The sequence below is a fragment of the Danio rerio genome, chromosome 16 (assembly GCF_049306965.1).
Source record: "Danio rerio strain Tuebingen ecotype United States chromosome 16, GRCz12tu, whole genome shotgun sequence".
Classification (NCBI taxonomy): domain Eukaryota; kingdom Metazoa; phylum Chordata; class Actinopteri; order Cypriniformes; family Danionidae; genus Danio; species Danio rerio.
The window spans coordinates 29,730,662-29,748,783 of NC_133191.1; the positions used below are offsets into that span (position 1 = coordinate 29,730,662).

General features: G+C 35.8%; 1 protein-coding gene across 4 annotated transcripts in view; it reads left to right on the forward strand.

The window, feature by feature from the left end:
• The window catches only part of epb41l4b (erythrocyte membrane protein band 4.1 like 4B), a 44,785-nt gene that overhangs the window by 6,646 nt on the left and 20,017 nt on the right, over positions 1-18,122 (forward strand). For 3 of the 4 annotated variants that reach the window (XM_005158033.6, XM_009292361.5, XM_073926060.1), the window contains exons 2-7: positions 4,826-4,930; positions 5,180-5,222; positions 9,024-9,102; positions 11,961-12,005; positions 12,521-12,573; positions 12,667-12,787. In XM_005158033.6, the coding sequence (XP_005158090.1) occupies positions 4,826-4,930; positions 5,180-5,222; positions 9,024-9,102; positions 11,961-12,005; positions 12,521-12,573; positions 12,667-12,787 (446 nt within the window). The remainder of the gene's footprint in view (positions 1-4,825; positions 4,931-5,179; positions 5,223-9,023; positions 9,103-11,960; positions 12,006-12,520; positions 12,574-12,666; positions 12,788-18,122) is intronic. The other variant, XM_073926061.1, reaches the window with a different exon arrangement.

The following is an 18,122-nucleotide window of genomic DNA, read 5'->3' on the forward strand; positions in this document are numbered from 1 at the left end:
ATGTCAGCGTTTCAGATTTAGCAAATCCTAATTATTCTTCTGATTTTACCACTCTCACTTTCATCTGAGTCCCATCTAGGCATGGGCCGGTATAAGATTCTGATGGTATGATAACCTTGGATAAAAATATCACGGTTTCACAGTACATTGTGATTACTGCTCTAAAATATATTCTTTTTAATTATTTGGGTAAAAAAACAAAACCTTTTTCCCCTCTCAATACAACATATTTTATTTTGAGATCCATTTAACAGTAAACATGTTTTGCTAAATAATTCAAGTGAATCATTGACTTCTGCTGTTTTCATTAGTTTCATTAGTGATTTATTTACAATTTAAAATGGTATCTATAGATATCTTTTCTGCTGTTGTCCTAAAAAACATAAAAGTAAAACATACTGTTGTCCTAAAAAACATAAAAATAAATGTAAAAGTGTATATATATTTTTTGTTTAAAATCTTGACTTTTCCAAACCGTTGTATACCTTGAAAATGGTTATCTTCTCATGCCTATAGTCCCATCCATCAACCTGATTATCAGTTTAAGAGTTGTTTTGGTTGTGGTTGTTGTTGTAGGCCTAGTTTATGCATTAGTTTATGTATACTGGGGGAGAACTGCTCCAAAACGCATGTTGATTTATCTATGTTAAAGGTTGTAGGTCAACCTGAACAACAGCAAGTATCAAAGAGAATAATAGCCACCCCCCTCTCAGGGTGTGTCCCAAATCCAGCCACTCTCCTCTGACACTTTCAGATATTTTTGCCCTGGACTTGGTTTCTGTGTACATTATTTATACAGTACGTGTGTGTGTTTTCATCTGTCTTTTCGAGTTACGCAATATGCCTTTTAAATGTCAAGGTGTCAAGAATTAATGAAGACTAAATGTTGACACAATAGAGCAGCACTTTCACTTTCTGACAATAAGTATACGTCAGTGTCTCCAAGCCTTCAGGTCATACATGTTAGCATTCAGTACAATCATCCAAAGCAGCTGGATGTGGGTTTTCTTTTTGAAGTTTCACAGCATACAAGTTTCTCGAAAAGTCTATTTGGGAATCTAAAACACTTTTAACTGAAAACGTCAAACCAAGGTGCATTTAAGTTAAATTAGCATTAGTATTCAAAAATGTATGTATAGAATAGGGATGCAACGAATATAGATTTTGGTTGTACGATGATTATCTTAGAAGTAATCTCGGTTTCACGGTTATCACGATTATTATGCATTCATTCATTTTCAAACCACACTAGTTTAGAATAAGATGAAAACTCTTTATATTTTACAGTATTATTTATGCTGCTCAGTAACTAATAATACAGCACAAAATAATATAAAAACAAACAATAGTAAATTTCTCTCTTTGTGCTTAAAAATAAGTGAATGTTTTTGACATTTAAACAGAAATAATTTTACACTGCAAATAAATTACAGAACAATAAATGAATAAAAATAAGAATAAATAAAAAAACTGTATTTTACTAATGCAGGGCTTGAAACTGCTTGTGCTCCCAACTATAAAAATGTAGAAGCACCAGAAAAAATTTAGGAGCACCCACCAAAAATTATTGAGCACCACTGACTCAACTTGTATATTAACAGATTTATTGTATTTAAAAACAAAATTAATTAGGACTAACAAAAACCAGAAACAACTATCTAACTAATGCTGTGATGACTTTGTGATGAAGTTTTTTTCCCTCTCCGCTGTCGCCACTGGCTTGCATGGTTCAGGATTGGTAGAGCTACGCATCGATGAATTTGCTCTACAGTGTCTGAACTCTCAGTAATGATTTTAAATCACACTGAACTGAGCTAAACTGAACTGAACTTAAACACTAAAAACTGAACTACACTGTTCCAGTTACTATGACCATTTATGTGAAGCTGCTTTGACACAATCCACATTGTAAAAGCGCTATACAAATAAAGCTGAATTGAATTGAATTGAATGACTTGATGTTTGCGCAATAATTCCAAAATAAATGTCTAATAATTATAAAATATTAATGATGACGAAAATGACAATAATGCTATCAATGAATTACATTTCTCATTATCATTCTGCCTTGAATGCAAGTTATCTGCTATAAAAAGTCCAACTGTTGCTTTATGAAAAATAAATTTATGGTTTGCATTAAACAAAAATGAAGCAATGCAGTAAGAAATTTTTATTTTGCACTCTTGTTTTTATATGCATGTCAATTTAATAAACAGAAAGAATGGACAAAAGAAAGGAAAGAATGTCTTACTTCTGCGCCTCTTTAAAAGTATTGGTTTGGATTTGTGTCATTTTAAATGCTCAGTCTCGTTATGCTCTAATTTTTCATCTCTCTGTGTTTGTGAAAAAAGCCGGCCAGTCAGCCGGCCCATATAAGCGGGGCAGAGCAGGATTCTCGCGATAACCACCAGCACAATACTGTTGTCATGAGCCGCAGTTTCAGTTTAAACTTAGCAAAGGCAAGCTTCTTTGTCGATGATGTGCACAGTGTTAGCAGTGTTAGTGGCCGCCTAGGTCGGCAGAATAGAAAGGGCGCAACACCTCCCTCACCACTGCCGCCTCAGTTATATCTACGCCTAGGGTGGCAAAATATAGAGGGCAGCATCCGCGACACCTCCCTCTTCACCCAAGTCCTCAGTTATATCCGCGACCCCCTGGTCTTCAATTTCATCCACAACACCCCATCCGTGCAGAAACACAGTGTTGAGAAGCCTTTACGATTAATTAACTGTGACAAATTAAAGCACGGTTAATAGTGAAACCGGTTAATCGTTGCATCCCTAGTATAGATGGATAAATAGATAGATCTATTATATTTACAAAATTCTTTAAAAATGTATATTAGTATCAGTCACAAAACGTTAATATAATTGATAAAAAGGGTCACTTGTATTAGCAGCTTATCCAACATTTGTCTTTGGGGAATTTCAAAAGATTTTTTCATTTCCAAGCAATGTCATAATTGACTAATTTGTTGTAGCCTGTAGCCATGCTGATTCAGGATTTGGAGTACTGTGATTGTACTCAGGGAATACTTGACATTGCTCATCTTAACAGGGAGATCCCGAGATTATTTCCATGCTTTTCTGATCATGTGCTTCCTTCCTCCGTTGTCACGTGCACAACATCCTCAAGCCAACTAAAGAAATCAGTCATGCTCTGTGAAACAGAACAAATCAATAGCTAAATTCCAAATTCTCTGCATTCACTTGAGCGTTTTTGATCTTGGCGGATGCTGGCCTTGAGAATAAACTGACCATCGCAGAGAAGAGATAATCTCCAGAATAGTTTATGAGTTGTCCCTTTGTGTGTGCTTTTGTGGTCTCCTTCATCTAAAGCTCTACAAAAAATTGACTGGTTTGATCTCGCTTTGGCTTTTCAAAGTGCTTTGGGATTGTTATCATCAGTCAAATAGCTTATTAATTGACCTAGGTTTGGATGAATTATAGAATATTCACTATATACTTATACTGATTTAAAACTGGTGTAAAGAGGAATATTTATCAGGTGTCGCCACAGTGGAATGAACTGCCAACTATTCCGTCATATGTTTTACACAGTGGATGCCCTTCCAGCCACAACCCAGTACTGGGAAACGGACACTCTCATATTCACACACACACTCATCCACCACGGCTAATTTAGCGCCCTCAGGTGGTTACTGACCCAGTCATGACAGTTATATCCAAACACACGTCCTATGCCCCATATGGTTTAAAACCCGACAGGTGGACAAATCTAAGCTTGTTTTAATTAAAACAAATATAAATATGCATATAATAAATAATAATAACATTATACAAAAGCATGAATAATTTGTCATGGATAAAATAAAGAAGGCATGGAGGCAGTGGTTTTTCTATTTCTGTTGAAAATAATAATTTTTGTAACATTTTAATCCTTTAATTACATCCTGTGTGTTTTAAGCAATGTGTATGTTTAAAGCGCACAACTAACGCGCTCTGTGCTGGACTTTAGACTTGCTTTCAGCTGGTCAATTGTCTATTGTAGTTCCTCAAAATAGCAACGCGCCAACAATGTGCCTTAAAACACCTCCTTTCTAGACCGGCACACCCATGAGTCCACAAAGCAGCGCTATAAGAATTCATTAACCTCACCTAAACCAACATGTTACAGGCGCCAATGGATTTGCTATTTAAACAACAAGACACAAAACAGGAAAATTAGTGTTGCGTTGGTCTGAAAATAGCAACTTGGTGTTCAGTAACACGGTTTTTTAAAATGCCATGAATGTATAAAACCCATGCTTAATATTTAGCACAGTACCTGAATTATTTGAAAGAATTCATTTACTTGGAAAGGAAAGCATTAACTTTTATTTGAAATTCACACTAACATTCTAAATTTCTCTAATGTTTCATGTAATGTGCCATTGCTGAAAATAACTATGCATTTTTTTCCAAATCTTTTGTTTGCAGGGTACATCTGGAAATCATAACTGTCATTGCATTTAGTTATATTTATTTACTTTTATTCATAATGCTGTATATAAGCACATTTCTTAAATATGTGGTTCCTTTGACCGAAAGAAAAAACAGATCAAAAGGCTGAAATGAATTGAGATAAATACTGAGATATTTTAAGCTCCATCACTCAGCCGCAGTGAGTGCATATGAAAATCAATGTAGCATGTTCATTGTTTCTGCTAATCAGGGCCATTGAGCCCTGCAGGCAAATACTGGAGAAACTTCCAGCCCACGGCGCTGCTCCACAGGTGTCCCCTTAAACTGTCACAGAACCAGCGTGAAGCCCTGAGCTTTCTGCACTTAGTGATTTATCTGTGCTTTAAATGTGTGCGTTTCAGAAACACGCCAAGGGGCAGGATCTGTTTGATCAGATTATGTATCACTTGGATCTGGTGGAAGCTGATTACTTTGGGCTGCAGTTCATGGACCCGGAGCAGGTTGCGGTGAGTGGCATTTAATGAGCGTTAGAACGTGTGTGTGGCTGTGACCTGTTTTTCTATTCGCTGCGGCACTTAGAGCAAAAATGAGAAATGGAGAGTGTCAGTGGGATACAGCCACTCGAGATCAATCAGAACAACAGGATTTTTCTTTTTGTCAGCACTTAGGCTAATAACAAACTCTTTCTCTTGTTCCATGTCTCCCTCAATCCTGCCATGCTGCTTTCTGTACTTCACGTTTCCTTCGGTTTTCAGCACTGGCTGGATGCGGCCAAGCCCATAAAGAAGCAGATTAGACGTGAGTAGTCATAACACATGCACACACACACACATGTTGGTATTGGTGGTTTACGAGGACTCTTTATAGGCGTAGTATATTTTATACAAGTTTCAAGTTTATTATATTGCCCTACTTTCAAACCCTACCACTACCCCTAAACCCAACTCTCTTAGAAAGCCAAATTTTGAATGTGAAAATATGGTTACTAAGCATTTTAATCAATTACGAGAACACAATAATGTCCTTGTAAAACACCTTAATAGAGTGCAAATATGTAATTCACATGTCATTATACAAATTTCTGTCCTTGTAAACCACCAAAACCAGTACACACACACACACACACACACTCAATTAGATGTATTGTGGAGTTGTTTAATTTGCTGGTCACAGATGGCTGATGACCTTGGGCTCATAATGTACTGTTGCTGTAGTGACTAGTGGCAAGTGTATGTGAGTGTATACTATGGGTGTGACTACAGACAATCCCACTTGTATGCTGTGCAAGCAGGGCTTAAAACAAACTTTTTGACACACCTGCCGATAGAGTGCATTAGTGCCCTCTAAATTTGTCAGTAGTTTTAGTTCTGGAAGGTTTTTTGTTTTAATTAATGTTCCTTTTTCGATTAAGTTGTTATAAAGCATTAACCAAACCAGTCAGTAATGAGGTCAATCACAGCATTACAGAATTTGATTTGAAGTATATGAACACTGGACGAAGAGACGACTGCACAAGACTGTAAACTTGATTATTTTATAACTACAAAGAATTGCAAATAAAGAGAAATATAAAAATATTAATTAAAAATCGCTGGCTGTGACATTAGAGACATGTTTTATGTGTCTATAGCAAGGTCTGAATATATTTCATGACACACACACACACACACACACACATATAAACAAATATGTAATTCGCAAAGCTACATTCTTGTTTGCAGAGCAAAATATCTCTTGGCATGCTTTGCTTATGTCTCTGATTAGGTGAATATTCTGAATAGTATCACATTTATTCTATAAAACTTCTGCTATTCATATATTTGTTTTAAAATAAGTAGTGTTATTGATGGGTTTGGCAAAAGCATTGAAATCCTTGGTCAGTCAACCTTAATTAATCTATCACTGTTAAAAATACATTTCTCATTGGAGAAAATTAATAGAGATTTTTTGTTCTAGGAACACATCCTTTGCAATCTATAGATGCTGACTTGAGAAAATGTATGGGTTTATGCTATATGTGCACTTTTTTATTATTGTTAAAATTGGCAAGACAAATTGGGCAAATGTGTCTAATTGCTGTTATATTACTATTAATAACTAATTTTTTTTTTTAAATGTTCAATAAAATTTGAAAAATGAAAAAATAAATAAGTAAAACTAACATTAGGGGTGCTTCGATTGATAGGCTGAAAATCGGCATTGAACGAAAATCACATTTAATGACTCGATCAGTATTTGTAAATGTGTTAAGGTGAATTTTCTGAATAGTATTCTATTTACTCTACAAAACGGATGCTTTTCACACTGTATATTTGTTTAAAATAAGTTGAATTAATGCAAACAAATGGGTTTGACAAAAGCATTAAAAACCTCAGTCAGTCAACCTTAATCCCTTAGTTACTGTTAAAAATACATCTTTCTGTTTATACAATCTATTCCACTTGACAATCCATTTCCTAACCATTTGACAATCGTAATTTAATTAGAGGTAGAAAGAGTAGTGAAAAACCATACTTGAGTAAAAGTACCATTACTTGCCTAAAAAGGTAGTGCAAGTTGAGTAAAAGTTTCTGTTGTAAATATTACTTAAAGTATGAGTAACAAGTAGCTCTTTCAAAAGTACACAGGAGTAGTGAGTAATAAGCTGTGAAAGTGTGATGAATTTACATGTAATTTGTGGATGTGTGTAAACATAACATTCTGTCGTGCATTCAATTAATTCCCAGTTGGCACACAACATCAAAAGATGTTAATATATTAGGTTAGAATTAGGTTGTGATGTCAGGTGACCAAAATTTTACGTCAGCATCTAAGAACATTACTATTTTGTTGTAATATAACAACATCAAATGACGCTGATATTTTGTTGATTTTAGGTTGAGTTAGAAAGTAACCGTCGACCCAACATCTTAATCCAACGTCATATTGACGTCAAATACTGACACTTATTCAGTAGGTGTGGCAACCAAAATATAATATTTTATAGACGTCATTGTGGTATTGTCCACACAACGTCAAGCTGTAACATCATTAGACTTTAAAATTTGCTTGACTTTAGGTTGGACATTGGACTTTGACGTCGGACTGATGTTGAGTTCTGACATCAACCTAATTTTCATTTCCAAACCAAGTGCAATGTCCCCATGACAGTGGTGTGCAACTTCAATCTGACTTCATGTTGACGTCTTGTGCCTGCTGGGTGTTTAAGGCCATTATGGTCTTCATTCAGTAAACATCCGTTATTTTTTCATCAGTGACAGCCATCTAAACAGTCTCTGGGTCACTGCATGTGAAGGTTTTGGATATCTTCCAAACAGTTTGCTGCAATTATAAATTGCCCATGTCTTGAGGTAGTTCATTATGATGCCATTTACCTCTTTACTTCTATATGTGATTTAATTGGACAGGAATCACAGAACTGACATGAAATATTAAAGTAGTGACTGCAGGTTGAAGTAAAGTAGTGGAGTAAAAGTACCTAAACAACACTAAAAAGGTCTTCAAGGGAAAGTAAAAGTCCACATTTTTTAAAACGACGTAGTAAATTACAATTTTGAGAAAAACTACTTAATTACAGTAATTTGAGTATTTGTAATTTGTTACTTTACACTTTTTTATTATTATTTGTTTTTAATATAATACATATTTTCAGCGTCATTCATTTTGGCATAAAATGTAGATAAACCTCTCCTAACAAAAATCTTGTTGTGCTGAAAACAAAAAAGAATCTGTTCTCATTACAATACTGTGAAGATGTTTGGCACATGTTGCATTTTAAAAGCTAATTATAAGACACCCAAAACACTGAAAATTCTTAAACAGTGCTGCGCATCAGATTGCATATTTACATAACAACAATGCAGTCTTTGCAATTTGCAATCGCACAAAACTATATTAAGTTCTCAGGCATTGTTTCTACTCTGTTGTTGCTTGTGATGCAACAAAAATGCAATTGCAAAAAAATAGTCCTTGTCGCTTCTGTCATGCCTCATCCTACCACTGTTTATAATGGACTATATTGTCTTAATTCACATTCACATCATGGTACTCATGTCCGGTGTAAACATGGTGTTAGAATTAATAATAAACACTGGCCAACTGGCAAGTAACACAGTGTCATATAACAACACTGAAGTTTATACTCACATTAATTTTGCCTCTAAAAGACAGACCCCACGCAGATCCCCAAAGAGAAGGTGGGAGATGGAAACAGTGTCAATATAATTTGATTTCAAGACTGATTAAGAATATTTTAGCCATGCAACTTTTGTGCAATTGAAAAACAAGTACATTGTCAGTGAAAAGAGGCGATTGATTTAGCCTCTCCGGTTTCTGCTCTGTGCTATAGAGTAACTGCAGAGCAACCCTTCAGAATGGTAAATGCTTTACAACACTTTTAAAAGCCGTTGAGTCACACTGAATCAACATTAGCTGACTTATGCCTGTCTCTATGACAACAATCTTTCATAACCTTCAAGGAGAGCGTCTTGTCTTTTTTATCTTTAAAGTTTATGAACAAATTCCATAGTCAGTGACACTGCATGCCAGTTTTCTTTTGCTGTACACACAACTCTTATTCATAAAATCTTTCTGTTGTAGATGGACCTCCATACAGATTGTTTTTCAGGGTTAAATTCTATTCCTCGGAGCCCAATAACCTTCACGAAGAGTTCACCAGGTAAACAGCAGCAGTTATATATGCTTTACCTTGTGCCTGTCTTGTAAAGCTCTTTAATCAAATAGCTATTTTTAAAAGCATAGTGCACTTAAAACGTAAATCTGTAATAATTGAGCCTGTAATATCTGTAATAAACCCCTTGAGCCTGTGCTTTTTAAAACATATCCTAGCCAAGCACTCAAAATAGCTCCAAAACAACAAACAACAAAAATCTTTTGAAAAATGTCATTATTTTGGGGTAATTACTTTTTTCTTTTTACATGTTAACTGCATTCAGTGCATGTTTAATTTCCACTGGATTCAATAGGTATGGGTTTGAGTAAAATGTGTATTTATTTAATCTGTCTGACAATATCTCTTCCAATTAAAAAATAAAGGTCATTTAGAGCATGTTTTCAACAGGTTGTTCTACCAAATATTGATTTGACGTTTCTGAAGTTAAAACATTGGTATTGTGTTAAAAATTTATACAGTGGTCCCTCGATAATTGTGAGTTACGTTATAAAAATAGCCTGCAATAGGTGAAATCTGCGAAGTAGTCCGCTTAATTTCTCAACAATTATTATAGATGCTTTAAGGTTGTAAAACCCCTCACTAATAATCTTTTCTCAGACATTATTATTTAAACTTTTCTCTCTTGTTTAACCCCTCGAGTAACTTCTTTTATTTAGCATGTCCAGAAGTCTAACTTTTTGTGCGATGGTTAGCATCTTCCTCTGCCTTTTAGGTGTTACCCTGGGTGCCTTTGACCATGCAGAACATTCCATCGACATTGTGGGGAGCAAACTTGAAACATACAGTACAGCGCATCAGAGTCACACTGCTAGCGATCAAAGATTTATGTAAATTTGGCAAGCTGAACGCTTTCTGTACTGTACAGGAGACAAGGCATGTAGGAGATTGATCAATAATGGTCTACAGCCAATCAGGACGCAGACAACAATGCGCTGTAAAAAAACAAGCATGTCAAGTTGACCAAAAAAAAATCTGCAAATCTCTGAGATGCGCAAAAGGTTAAACGTTATGGCGAGAGACCACTGTATGAACAGCGGAGGACCTGTCTTCAAGATTTTTTTAGACATGCGCACACTGATATCTTTCTTTTTCTGAATAATTATAAACATGGCAAAAATTCTTCAGTCAGCATTTTCATTTTTACTTTAGACAAAATGTAATCAGTCGTTTGCAGAATAAAAAAAATACATATTACTCAAACACTTAACTATAAATTGTCAATCCAGACAAACTGAGAATTTTGAAGTAGTCTATTTGAAAAGCTGTATATTGGTTATCAGGCAGTATCAGGCATATTTGTTTGTCCATTTTTTCGTGCATTTTCTTTTATTTTTACATTTAATCTAATGCTCATTCAAAGTTGATCCTTTAAATGATTGAATATCACTGTATATGTAATAATACACTCACCAGCCACTTTATTAGGTACATCTGTCAAACTGGTCGTTTATGCAAATTTCTAATCAGCCAATCACATGGCAGCAACTCAATGCATTTAGGCATTTAGACATGGTCAAGACGATCTGCTGCAGTTTAAACCAAGCATCAGAATAGGGAAGAAAGGTGATTTAAGTGACTTTGAACATGGCATAATTGTTGGTGCCAGACAGGTTGGTCTGAGTATTTCAGAAACTGCTGATCTACTACAATTTTCAAGCACAACCATCTCTAGGGATTACAGAGAATGATCTGAAAAAGAAAAAAATATCCAGTGAGCGGCAGTTCTGTGGGCGCAAATGCCTTGATGCCAGAGGTCAGAGGAGAATTGCCAGACTGGTTCAAGCTGATAGAAAGGGAACAGTAACTCGTTACACCCAAGCTATGCAGAAGAGCATCTCTGAATGCACAGCACATCAAACCTTGAGGCGGATGGGCTACAGCAGCTGAAGAACACAATGGGTTCCACTCCTGTCAGCTAAGAACATTAAACTGGGGCTACAATTCGCACAGGCTCACCAAAATTTGACAATAGAAGAATAAAAAAACTTTGCCTGGTGGTGCGAGTGTCGATTTCTGCTGCGACATTCGTATGGTATGGTCAGAATTTGGTGTCAACAACATGAAAGCATGGATTCGTCCTCCCTTGTATCAATGGTTCAGGCTTGTGGTAGTGGTGTAATGGTGTGGGGAATATTTTCTTGGCACTCTTTAGGCCCATTAGTACCAATTGAGCATCGTTTCAACGCCACAGCCTACCCGAGTATAGTTGCTGACCATGTCCATCCCTTTAGGACCATTAGTGGATCCATCTTCTGATGGCTACTTCCAGCAGAATAACACACCATATCATAAAGCACAAATCCTCTCATACTGGTTTCTTAAACATGACAATGAGTTCACTGTACTCAAATGGCCTCCACAATCCCCAGAGGTCAATCCAATAGAGCACCTTTGGTATGTGGTGGAATGGGAGATTCGTATTATGGATGTGTTATGGAGCTGAAAAATCTGCAGCAACTGCATAATGCTATCATGTCAATATGGACCAAAATCTCTGTGGAATATTTCCAGTACCTTGTTGGATCTATGCCACAATGGATTAATGCAGTTCTAAAGGTCTGTACTAGTAAGGTGTACCTAATAAGAGGCCAGTGAGTGTATTTCAAAACAAACTCATACTTCAAATTATAATAATGTGACGCCTAAATTTACTTGACATTTTAGTTTAATTTCTGCATTTGTTTTTCATTTAATTTTGTTAATTATATATCATTTTATATTGCTCATTTAATCTATGTTATCCAAACCATTAAAGCAAACATCACTTTGTCCTTAATTTGCATGGTTGACATATCTGAACTGTAATATTTGACTCGTGACCACGTAACCATTTTTTTTTCCAGGTATCTCTTTGTACTGCAGCTTAGACAAGACATACTGTCCGGCAAGTAAGAAATTACGCTTACCTCACTAAGAGAGATAAACGCACAAAAACATGCACACGCTGTGGAAAAAGGAGGGCCTTTGATATCCTCCTTTTTGCCCTTCTGTCACACCCCTGACACTCCCTCTGTCAGACACACACACATACACACACACAGAGGCAGGGTTTTTACCAGGGTCCAATAAAAGCTCTGTTTCAGTGTGTATAATCTGGGTCTGGTCTCCTGGGTGCTGCTCTGCTCCTTTTTAATAAAAGAAACTCCAATGAGAATCAACACACTGCTTCTAATTTAAGAGTACAGATACGCTCCGACACACTTTCCCACACAGGGGGCACACACACACACATTTTCTTACGTAAACACTGGGTTTCGTCATCTTGCATTTAACGGAAGTACATTTTGACCAATGCTTGAAAACCGTGTCGCTTGCATGTTTTTGAAGTCACCTTTTATGTGCTGCAAACACACTTTACCGGCTGTTTTACGGGTCATTAATTTTCTTCTTCTTCCCTGAGCAGGTTAAAATGTCCGTATGATGTTTCCGTAGAGCTCGGGGCGTATTGCTTACAGAGTGAGTTCTGTGTAATCGATTTGTTTAAGCATTTGCATATATGTGACACGTTTTGCCTTCATTTTCATTTCTCTCTATTTTGTGTGTTAATAGGTGAACTTGGGGATTGTGATCCACTAGAACACTCGATTTTGTTAGTATCAGAGTTTCGCTTTTCACCCAAACAGACAGAGATTATGGAGGCAGACATCTACCGCAAATGGGTTGAGTGCAGGTAAGCACGCCTTAGTCTTTGTTAACCTAAAAACAGGGATGCAAATATTTATATGGGATATTAGAGACTTATAATAATGCCCGCCCCAACACTTATAGTCATGCTATTGACCGCCATTCAGTTTTATGAAGTTTGTATTAAATACGAATGCAGAAAGATATTGATGACACTGAGGATTTAAACTATACAGTCTAATGCTGTGTTCTCAGCAGACGCGGAAAGTGCAAATTATTTGTGCTACTCATGTAAATAGATGCGTGAACATTTTGAGTTTACTTGCATATGGCATCAAATCCACTTCACAATTGACGCGGATTTGCATAGTAGGCAGGGCTTCTGCTGGCCTGATGACTCTAGCTTTGTTGCTAAACAGCTAACATGGATTTTATTGAGAGAATAGCTGTGTTTGTGCATTACAAAGGCTGAAAAACAGCATATATTATTTCAGCACCATGTCTGAATCTTGTAGATCCTTTCAGAGGTGCACCCACCTCTGTGAGTGTATTAACTCCTGCAGAAAATATACCTGGATGATGGAGACTTTCAGCGGTGCTTCTGACTGAGCCAAGCCTAGTTTGATGAACTGTTGTCCGGTGTCAGCAAAAAGATTTCCCCTCAGGACACCAACAACAAAAGCTACGTCATAATCACTTCCCTACAAGAGCAAGCTTATGATTGGTTAATGCGACGCAAATGTCTGCTAAAGTTTAGATTTTCCAACTCGAGCAATTGTTTTCTCATTAGCACGAATCGCACTGCAGGATGTCTATTCGCATCTTTCCATTGACTTAACATGTAAATCACTTGCACTTGACGCTTCATCCACGTCTGGTGTGAACACAGCATAACAGATTTGCTTGGAATATGAACGCAACACAATAAATTGCTTGTAATATTTTCTTATAGTAAACCTATATAAAGAAAATGCTTATCCGCTTGTTAACTCGTGATATATAAAATACTGTTTCCTGGCTACTTATTTGAATTGAGAAAATATTAGTTTAAGACCATTTTTAGTCATATGAATTTTATATAAAATCATGGTGTACACAACAGTCTCTGGACTCTCTGCTTCACAGAAACCAAAATTTTAACAATTTATAAAAATAAATCACTTTCTGGCCATCAGATATTAGGCATACATATATACAGTATATAGCTATTGTAACTTTCGAAAGTATTGCATCACTTTGTAAACATTTAATATTACCATTTGTTGGGTTTCCCCATAAAATTGGATATAGCACTTGGACCCGGAAGCCAGTTTGCAAGCGGATTATTGGGTAAAGGTTTAGTTAACCCAAAAATGAAAATTGTTATTAATTACTGGCCCTCGGTTCAAATTCCTGAGATTCAAAACAGCGTCAAAACGGTCCACGTGACTTCAGTGGCAACTTCACCTGTAACCACACAAAGCTCTAGAAACACTTTTGTGTGCCAAAAAAATGAATTGGTTTGTCTTTGTCTTTAGGGTCAGGTGCAGGTTTACTAAAGGCATTACCACGCTGCTGACCTTAATGGCAAACGTTGTACTGGCTGTAGTAAACACACAATCTGACCTGACACGAGAGAGAAGACAAAAGCAAACAGAGTAAATGTTAGAGTCAAGTTTTTGAAGTGTCATATGATTACAGTTAAACCACAAAAATTACAGCAACTGTTTTGACAGTGTTTTTGGTTCCTTTTCTGGACATTGACCATTTTAATTGCTGTACATGGAGGGTCGTAGAGCTCTCGACTTTCATGTAAAATATGTGAATTTGTATTCAGAAAACTATCAAAGGGCTCAGGGGATTGGAATGGCATGAGGGAGAGCAGCACTCAAATTTTTGGGTGAACTAACCTCCTAATGCATTTACACTTATGTTTTTACAACATAAGCTATCGATTCAATTCTGATTTATTAGCTCATTTCTATTTAATTCAATTCGTAATCTGCTTTTTGATTTGATTCAATGGACATAGATTTAACCCAAATGCTAGAACATTCTAAAATATAACTGTAAAGATTAATGTACAAACGGTGAATTAATGAAAAGAAATGAAGAGCCACATACCTGTTTGTTAAAATCTTAACATTAAAACACAATCCACATGTTTATTTTTTATGCATATAATACATATTAACCTTATGCTGCAATGTGGAAGTAAGCTTTTTCTGTGATTGTTTTAGGACTTCTGATTCATTTGCCTATGGGGAAATAACTTGGATTAATAAACAGTCATAAACTACAATTGCTCAACAAAGCAATTGTGTTTATGACAGTACAAAAAATAATATGATGAGAAAATATAATTTTGCAACATAATGAGCTGTTTTTATGGCTAAATATCAATTGAAGTGAATGAGAGAGGAAGTCTCAAGCCAGTAAGATTCCAATGGCTGTGAATATGGAAAAAGTTAGAATATGCCAGAATTTGGAAAAAAATTTTGGCCTGTCCTAATGGTGTATATTCAGTAGGGCATGTATTATATGCATAGTTATATAAACTGCAAGTTTTATGAACTTCAATCAATTTTTGATCATTTTTATCACTTGCTAGTGTACTAGTTTTTCTCAGCCTTTGCGTGTAAGGTGTGTATTCAGTACTAAAATACGACTTGGTGTATAAGCTTTATAGTTTGCACTTCAGTGTAGGGCTGTGCGATTTGAGAAAAATATCTAGCTCTTTTAGTATTTTTTTTTTTTCTGACAGATATTGCGACTGCAATTTGATTTACGATTTAATTTTGGAGTCAAGCTCCAGCTCAATAATCTGTAAGCCGTAGCAACAATTCTGTGACAGCTCTTAAAAATGACCTGTTTTTGTTCGATGTCTGTGACTTTGAAACAAAATTATTCCCATATTACAATTGCTGTTTATAATATTAATTTGTCTTTTAATGCTTCTGAAGCAGCAGACGCAGTGATCCAACTTATCAGCGCTTTCACTTTTGTTTTCTTTTTTTTTTTTGTGGCCGTAGTTCAGTTGCATAATTCTGATTGGGCAGAATGAAAGTGTCCTCATTCAATTGGTTAGTAAGACTGTCACACACAGCCAGCAATCACACATTTTCTCTGTGGGGGGGAAATTAAATAATACATATACAATTCATATTGCAGCCTCTTGCGATTTAACTAATGGCAACATTTCAAACTGCGATTGGGTTTCAATTAATCGCATAGCCTTCAGCGTACTAGAGTAGCAAGTGATAAAAAAACGAATCAACTTGTAATTTTTCAATTTTTACCAATGATCTTCCGTTGGTTTTAAAGCATGCAAGGAAAGTTATGTATGCAGATGATACAACATTATATCTACCAGCGGAGTCCATAGAAAAATTATGATTGCTGCTGATTTAGATGAGGAGTTACAATTAGTGGTAAAGTTGGTACAGAATAATAAGATGGTTTTAAATTTAACAAAAACCAAAAGTGTTGTGTTTGGATCAAATTTTCAATTTAAATGTAAACCACAGTTAAATTTGTCTGTAATGAGTTTGCCTATTGAACAGGTAGAGGAAGTTAGACTTCTTGGAGTTCTTCTTGATAGCAGGTTAAAGTGGTTAAAACAGATCAACAAAATGCTAATTGTTATGGGAAGAGGTTTATCAATTATTAAGAGATGTGTAGAATTATTACCAAAGTAATGTATCTCTTAAATTGTTCAGGCAATCGGTCTTTCATATCTAGATTATTGTCCAATGGTATGGTCGACTGCATCAAGTAAAGCCTTGGATAAATTACAGTTCTTCCAGAATAGAGCTGCATGACTAATTTAACACTGCAGTAGAAGAGTTAATATTATGAAAATGCATAAAACTTTAGGTTGGTTATTGGTAAAGGATAGGGTAATTGTTTCTGTGCTGTGTTTCTTTAGAAATATTTCTGTGTCAAGAGTTCAAGTGTATTGTACTTTCAACTTTTGTATAGCAATGCTAGTCATCCTTTTAACACCAGGCATGCATTAAAAGGAAATGTTTTGCTTCCCATTTCAAAAACTAATGCAAAGCAACTGACTGTAATGTATAGAGGAATGAAAACATGGAATGAATTGCCATCAGACATTACATGCTTTGTAACAAGTAAAATGAGGTTTAAAAAATCGTTTAAGAAATATTTAATGCAACAATATTAAGTGAATTGTTGATCTGGATGTTATGTATGAATTTTGTATTTTAATGTTTTTATTGGTCTTTGTTGTTGAGTATAAATGTTATTGTGTATTGTGTTTGATGGAACGTAGGAAGAATAGCCACTACCTTGGTGGTGGTTAATGTGGATCCCAATTAATTAATTAATTAATTAAAAATTCACATAACTTAGTTTCTCTTTTAAAAGGTGGATTGAAACAAACGGGAAGAGATGTTTTGCCTTCCAGTTCTCCATACCAGTCTAAAGACTATACATAACTTTAGGGGTTTCCCAATCTTTTTTTCCTTTATTTGTGATTGTATGATACAGAATATCTGCTGTACTGTAAATAGTAACCGGAGATAATTCATTCAAAATAATTTATGAATGATTACAACTGTTGAAACTGTCTAGAGCAATATTGATTTGTCTTTTTCCTCCACTGCGCTTGACTAAATAACAGCCAATAGTTTAAGAATATAAACTGAGCCACTAAACCATTGAGCAAGCAATGGACAAAATGTTCAACACTAAAATTAATAGAGATTTATCACTTGAAGTTTTGCCACGTCGCCTCTGCTTAGCACACAATATAAGGTTGTGCTTGTGTGTGTTTTGAATTAAGTTCTCAGAACAGATTGAAGTGTCAGATTCGGCCTCACTTAATTAGTTTTGGACACTTTCATTTGCCAGCGATAATCACACTTGAAATGTTTACATGCATTTCACGAAAACTGAAAACTCAGTGTCCCTGTGGTTTTAATTAAATCCCCAGCTCTGCATTTGACCCCGTTTTAAGAGCAATCATCAAAGTCAGCGTGCTACTGTATAAGTACGTGCTCGGCTGCAGATCAGTTCCTAAAAATTAGCTGTTTAATTGTGTCTGGATTGTTCTTGGAAATGGAAAAATGTCTAGACGTGAAGATAGTCAGGGGCCAGACTGTTAGTTTAAAACTGAAACAATGGCTTGAATTGAATTCATTCAGATACTGTGAGCCAATGTAGAGTAAAGAGCAGAACTGTAATGTGAGAGGATTTCCGGAGGTTAAAAACAAGTGCGGCAGAACATTGGATGCGCTAGATGAGACATATGGCAAATGCTGTCAGGCTGTGCAAAAGGGAGTTGCTGTATTCTAGCCATGAAATGATGAGGCAATGGACTGAGTTGAATGGAGGGGTTTTCAACACAGATCATGAATTTAATGTTCAACCAATATTTC